A 6,579-nucleotide genomic window follows, 5' to 3' on the forward strand; every position below is an offset into this window, starting at 1 on the left:
GTTTCTGTCTCTGCTCTCGCTCTCTCTTTTTTGTCCCCTTCTAGATGGTAGCAATGGCTGAAAGCAGGGAACTTGGAAAGGCACATTGAAACTTTTCTCTCCAGCCTGCGAAGATTCATAGAAAAGTCGGTCTAGAAAAGATAGAATGTTTAGTAAGCTACAGAGCAAATGGCAAACCAGCCAGGAGGTGTCTGCAGTTGCCAAGTGTGCCTCTGGGGCACTTACCTCCTCTGAGAAAAATGGGTCAAAAAGGGGAGCAGTTAAACTCGGAAGCTAATCTGGTAGAGGGAGGATTCCTTCAGAGAGGCCTGGGAAGGGGAGGAAGAAAGCCAACTGGAAGAGCTTGTAAGCAGGGTTTGCTCTCAATGAATGCTTGAGCGAATGAATAAATGCCTTCAGACAAAAGGATTAGTAATATTGAAATTAGTAATATTTTCAATATTAGTAATATTGAAAATTATTGAAATAATACCTTACCCCCCCAGTTCAATATTAGGTCGGTGCTTAGAAACTGCGCAGAGCTGAAGAATGAGGCTGTGCCACCAGGGGGCAGCAGAGCCCCACGTGGGAACTGACCCGCGCTTGGGGGAAAAGCAGCGGCCAGTTGGGAATCAGCACACTCCAATTGCTAAGATGACTGGTGTTAGGCGCACCCCGGGGAGACTGTTATCTTTCACCCATTTTTTTTTTAGCATGTAAATGTACAGTACACACAAGACGAGAGAAGTAAAGAAGAGATGTCCTCTATAAAGTGAGGCACATCAATCGAGAACGGGTAGCATTTTGCCTGTTAAAAGGCCTCAGTGCTTTAGCCCGAGGACCATTTCTGGTGGCGGTTGGAGTTTCAGGAATGTGGGCCCCGTGTTTTTTCCTTCTGTGGTTCTGTGTAACTCAGACACTGAGCCAGGGTGAGGCTGGGGGCTGGGGGGCCCAGGGAGAGGCAAGATGTGCTGTTTATTTGCCTGGCTTGGAGACTCGGCCACGGCATCCTACTCCTAAAGGTCAACCTGTGCAGTGGGGGGCTGGTATGGGGAGGCCAGTGAGCCTAGGCGGTGGGACCAGAGACTTTTCCTCGTGGGGTGCTGTGCTCTCACCCCAAGGAGAAGAGCGGGGCTCAATCAGGGAACTTGGACGTGGTTAAAAGCAGGACTCAGGGGCCCAACCCTCCTGTCACAGGGTTTGAATCCCTGCTCCGCTTTGGCTGGAGAGCGTTTGATGAGTTACCTCATTTGTGAGTCAGTGTCCTTATTAGTGCGATGGGAAGAATGGTACTTCATCCCAGGATTGTTGGGAAATTTGAGTGATTTTTGTACAGGTATCGTGGCTTGGCTCATAAACAATACGAAGCGTTAGCCGTTACTGTTATTGTTGTTATCTTTAGCCAAAAGCGTGTGGCAGTTCCGGGGTGAGTTTAGGCCAGAACTGAGACCCTGGGTATCCAGTCTGGTAGGTGGGCGCAGGAGCAGGGGATTCTGGGTAATGGCCATCCTCGGTCTCAGAAGAGGCCGGCGTGCTGGCTCCATGTCTTCCGACCAGAGGCCCAGGCGGTTGCTGCAGGTACAGGGGAGGGCCCAGCCCCCGAGTGGCTACTGCTGATGAGAGCCTGGCAGGTCGTCTGTGACCGAGACTACCCACTCAGGGTCGGGGGACTCTGGTTCTAGAGAGCACCTGGAATAATACGAATTGTAACAAGTAATCCTGGCTGAGCACTTGCTCGGAGCCAGGTTTTACCTGTTCTAACTCACGTCGTCCTCACAGCAACCCCGGGAAAAAAAAATCACTGCACAGATGGCCCCGTGGGGGCATGGAGAGGCCATTAGAATGCAGGTCGGGGTGCAGGGAGTGACAGGGCGAGCCCGCGGGGTCAGAAGATGCAGCAAGGCCCGGGGGACGTGTGGGACTGGAGGCCCGACCTGGCCAGACCAGGCCCCAGCCCTGTGGCAGTGACACCAACTGCACGCCCCGCCGGCTGCTCCTGCAGAGGCTGCTGGAGACCACCGGCCTTGGTCTGGATACCGGGGTGGGGCCGCGAGGGTCTGGTCAGGACGGGCCTGCCGGGAGGAGAGGCGCAGTCTGTGACCACGGACTCCCCCACCACAACGGCATAAGCCACTGACACTAACGTCCTTGACCCAAATGCAGAGGTGGGAGCAGAGGTGGCACAGTTGAACAGTTGGCTCTGGGGAAGCCTTTCATTTGGTGTTCTCAAACACACGTATTATTAGCGTGCGAAGGCAAAGAACCTTTTCTCTTTGAGAACTGTCATCTTTAATCATCGGAATATCTTTAAAAGGCTCCACTATTCCTTTTTACGCAATTTGCATGAAATGAGGTTTTAAAATATAATATTTTTTAAAATGCACTTTGCAGATGAGTTAATTATTATTATTTTTTTTAGTGGTACCTTGACTGAAAAAGTCCACTGCTGGCAGATTCCAGTGACGTTAGGGCTGGCCGCCCATTACGTTAGGAATATCTCGAAGGAGCTGCCCAGCATGCAGACAGGAGAGCAATCCTGCTTGTTAGGTGGGCTGTGGATGGCATGTCTGTTCTTCCTGCTGGAATGACAAGGGACAAATGCCAAATGGTTTAAATAAAAGGGAGTCAACTGGACCGAAGATATAAATAGATTGCAATAATGAGCTGACTCTAAAGAAAAACCAATAACCACTTTTTTAGGTAAAAGCAAATAGAATGAAAAATTGGATTGTTCTCCTGTGTGTACTTGTACATTCAAGGAATCGACATGTCTGTCACCCCGAATGAGAAGACACCCAGCGTCAAGAACGGAGCATTGCGGAGGGAAGTCACCCTCCTGGGACAGTGGTGACATGTGACTGTGCCGTCTTCAACCTGGCAGGGAAGTTCTGCCCCGAGGAGGGAAGTCATTACTGGGAAGCCAGCCAGTCACAAAACGCACCTCTCGTTTCTCTTAGTTACAGATATCTGTGTCATTTTAGACCTCACGCCGACTGGGGAGGGAAAGGAGGGCTTCTGAACTGACCTTGACTGTGAATCCCTGAGCTGGGAAGTGACTGGATCAGGTATTTTCCTGCTTGCTGGCAAGGGAGGCTGACTTCCCATCCAGCCGCTTCTCTGCTGTCTGGGTGGGTTTGCACACGCAGTGACCTCCAAGGCCTCGATACAGCCTGGTCTTCAGCGGACCAGGGCTTGTGGTTGGCTTATGCTCAGGAGCCTGCAGCCCACATGCAGAGTTGCTTATTTGGAACTGGAGACATTCAGTGGTGTAAAGATTGTCTTCTGTCAACACTGCTTTTGAAGCCAGTGTCACATTCAGACGCGAGACTTGCTTTCTCCCCCAGAGTCTGGCACCAACAAAAGCCGGTCTGTCTGTCTGTCTGTCAGGAATGGTTGTGGCCTCCTTGCGTCTTGGCCTCGCTGCTGAGTGGTGTGAACTCTTCCAGCCTCCACGGACCCATGGACACTACGTTCTAATTGTTTCCTCATTTGCTGATGGTCATTAGGTCAAAGTGAATTTGCTTTAGAGAGCTGGAAAAGGGTGGAGAATTAACAAGGAGGAACTCAGTATATAGCTAAGAAAATCTGCGAGTGAGGTGGGAAGGTAAGGAGGAGTCTGGGTGGGGCGTAAGACGGGGCGGGTACTGGCTCCTAGCAGATGCCGAGCTTCCCCGGGCTGACCCTGAAGCTAGCTGTTTTGTTAGGAGGGAGGAGAAACAGATGGCCTCGCCTTACTAGCAGAGTGACCACAGTCTGCACAACATCGTAAAGTTACCCCCTCTTTCATCCCTGATCGCAAAAGCAATCAGTTGTTAAAAACAAGCTAAAACTCTTACCATCCAAAGGTTCCGGTCACTGTTGCCAGCGTGGCGAATGTCCTTCCAGCCTTTCGTTAGCTATGCATGTTGAACAGAAACAGTCTTCGTGGCTCCCTGATACTGAGGTGCACTCATGCATTTTTCCAGCCCCCCACTGTTGGACATTCGGTTATTTCCTTTTTCCTCTCAGTAAAATAACACAGACACGAATGATCGGGCACGTAGGTATCTCCGCACTGAAGATTTAGCCGTCCATGGCTTGTCGATGTAGGCGTTTAGGGTCTGGTGGAGAGAGCATGCATGGTTGCGGGAAGGATGCAGATGAAAACTACCCTCAGTTTGTGCCGTTGGGTCATGTAGTGCAGCCGCAGTCGCCCTCAGCTGTGATCCGTACAAGTCTGCAAATCCCTGGCGTGCCCAGGCTTCCTTCTTGGATGTCCTTCCCAGCCAGCACCCCCACTTGTCGTAGCTGACCTGGCGAACCCTTCGAAGCAGTTTCTGTTGCTTTAACAACACAGGTTGGTGTGGGTGGGTGAATATTTTCCTTGGGGGAACCTTGGAAAACCAAAGGAAAAAGGGAAGTCCCATTAGTTTGATTAATTTCTGTTAAAAAAAAAAAAAATTAAACCAAGGAGCTGTCCTTGGTGTGACTGAGCAAGCAGATGGCAAAATGGGGGACTCCGTTTGTGCAGATGATCATCATGCTATGGCACCAGACGGAATTTCTTAGTCTGGCTTCTTGCCATAAGAGGACAGTGAAGAAAGTGGTAGAATATATGGTAAACATGGAATAAACATCCACCCCTTGGCGTGCAGATCACTTGTCGCCTCCAAGGGCAGTGCTTGCCACCATCCCTTGATGTGAGGGGAGAGTGGAGGCTGAAGCACCCACAGGGTCCCTTCCCGCAGGAATGGGCCTTTCTCCTTTACGTCCCGGGTTGGGCCCTCGTTGTCAGATGCTGAATCAAGTCCGTGGCCTCTGCCAGCTAGCGTTTGCAGAGTCAGTTCCATCCTTTATGCATTCACGTCAGCTCTGCAGTTCAGGGCGACCTTCAATCTAGTCTCCTCCCTGGAAGATTCAGGAAACCTCCACGCCCCTCTTGTTTTTCTGTTTGTCTGGTGGTGTAAGGGTGAAGTCGCATTCATTTCAAGTTTTGTAGTATAGTATAGTATAGTTATGCATTTCAGAATCTGTGTGTTTGAAACTCTTGTGCATCCATTAACAGCAGGCAGTGAGGTGAGACCTCTTGGGCAGAACTTTTAATTTTTTGGGGGGTCTGTGTTGTTCCCATGTATTAAATATACATGCAGTGGTTTGTCTATATCTCTGAATAATCAAAACCTCCCTCTGTCACCTTTGGTGTCTGGCTCTGAACCGTCGTCTACTTCTGCCCTGTGGCTGGTCCCGGGGACGGCAGGCAGGAGGGAAGAAGGAGAAGAAGGTGCAGCGGGAGGCACATAACCATCGGATCCTAACCGCCAGTTACCTAGTGCTTTTCACATGCCAGGTGCTGTGCTTCGTGCATCATTTACTTTATGATATTTAACCATCACAACAGTTTTTTCCCCTTCGCGTATGAGGAAACCAAGCCTCAGAGAGGGAAAGTCACTTGCTCGGGCTCACACAGCGGTGTGGTTTGTGCTAGAATCTGATTCCGATTTTGTCTGGCTCCGAAGTCAGCGTTCTTAACTGGTACCCTGTACCTGCCACCTGCTAAGGAAGAGCCTCGTGCCACATACTGTCCCTGCTTGTGTCTCCTCTGCCTTGTTTCAAAGACAACTTAAACGGAGATGACACGCCCACGCCGAATTTCCCCCTTGTTCTGAGGCTCCGTCTCTCGTGCTCCCTTTCTGTTGCCTGCCACGTGCTCCTTTTGACCCAGCCGTGTTTTCAACAGCCTTAGACGTGAGTGGGTGATGGCTGAAGACAGGCAGGCTGAGACTGAACCCAGAGAGACCCTAGAGTCGCGGGGCAGAGTGCAGGAGGCGCTGTTTTCCTGGGTTTCTGCAGGGTCGTTGCTGGGGTGCAGGACCCGTCTTGGCTCTTGGCGCTGGGCTAGCTTGTCGACCCCACCCTATTCTTACCCTGGGACAGAGTTTTCAGGCTCAGACTTGACTTTTCCACCGAAGAACATGGAGTGTTCCCAAGGCAGGTTAAACCAGCCCTATTTTAGTGGATACAGCGGTCATGTTCGTGGGGAGTTTATTACAGCCATCGTCCTGGGGACTGTCTGGAAGCGTTAAGCATGGAACAACCCAGTGACCACTTTTGTTCCCCTGTAGATGCAGCAGCAGGAGCACGGCCCGCTGAAGTTCAGCCTTCCCGTCCTCGCCCGGGGGCTGGGCCGCCTCTTCTGTGGCTGGTGCTTGGCGGAGCTGATGGTCCACCTCATGTACATGCACGCCATCTACAGCAGCGCCCCGCTCCTGGGGGCCGTCTCCTGCTGGACCTTAGGTAACTGTGGGAACTCCGCTCTCAGACGAACGCGCTTCAAGAGCCGGCGGGGGTGCAGTCACCTTGAGCAAACCCTCTTTTTTTTTTTTAAACCTTGTTCTTCTTGTGGCCCAGCCATCGCGTGTGTAGGTGGCTGACGGAGGTGAGGGCCAGGCTGTGAGGTCTGGGAACCAAGCAGGGTAGCAATCCCTTTTCATAATGGAATCCGACTACTTCGTAGCTGGGTCTGCCTCTTCCTGGTGTGGCCAGTACTGCTCCTGACAGGGGGTGGGCAAGAGATGCCCAGGGCGGCCCGAGACCCTGCTGCGAGGAAGAGCTCCCGGACTG

The 6,579-nt window shown here is 51.7% G+C and overlaps 1 protein-coding gene across 4 annotated transcripts in view; it reads left to right on the plus strand.

Moving 5' to 3' along the window:
* Positions 1-6,579, plus strand: part of HHAT (hedgehog acyltransferase) — a 219,908-nt gene that overhangs the window by 57,386 nt on the left and 155,943 nt on the right. For all 4 annotated transcript variants that reach the window (XM_006907692.3, XM_025043956.1, XM_015586121.2 and 1 more), the window contains one exon: positions 6,081-6,252. In XM_006907692.3, coding sequence (XP_006907754.1) covers positions 6,081-6,252 — 172 coding nt within the window. The remainder of the gene's footprint in view (positions 1-6,080; positions 6,253-6,579) is intronic.

The sequence above is a fragment of the Pteropus alecto genome, unplaced genomic scaffold, assembly GCF_000325575.1.
Source record: "Pteropus alecto unplaced genomic scaffold, ASM32557v1 scaffold101, whole genome shotgun sequence".
NCBI lineage: Eukaryota > Metazoa > Chordata > Mammalia > Chiroptera > Pteropodidae > Pteropus > Pteropus alecto.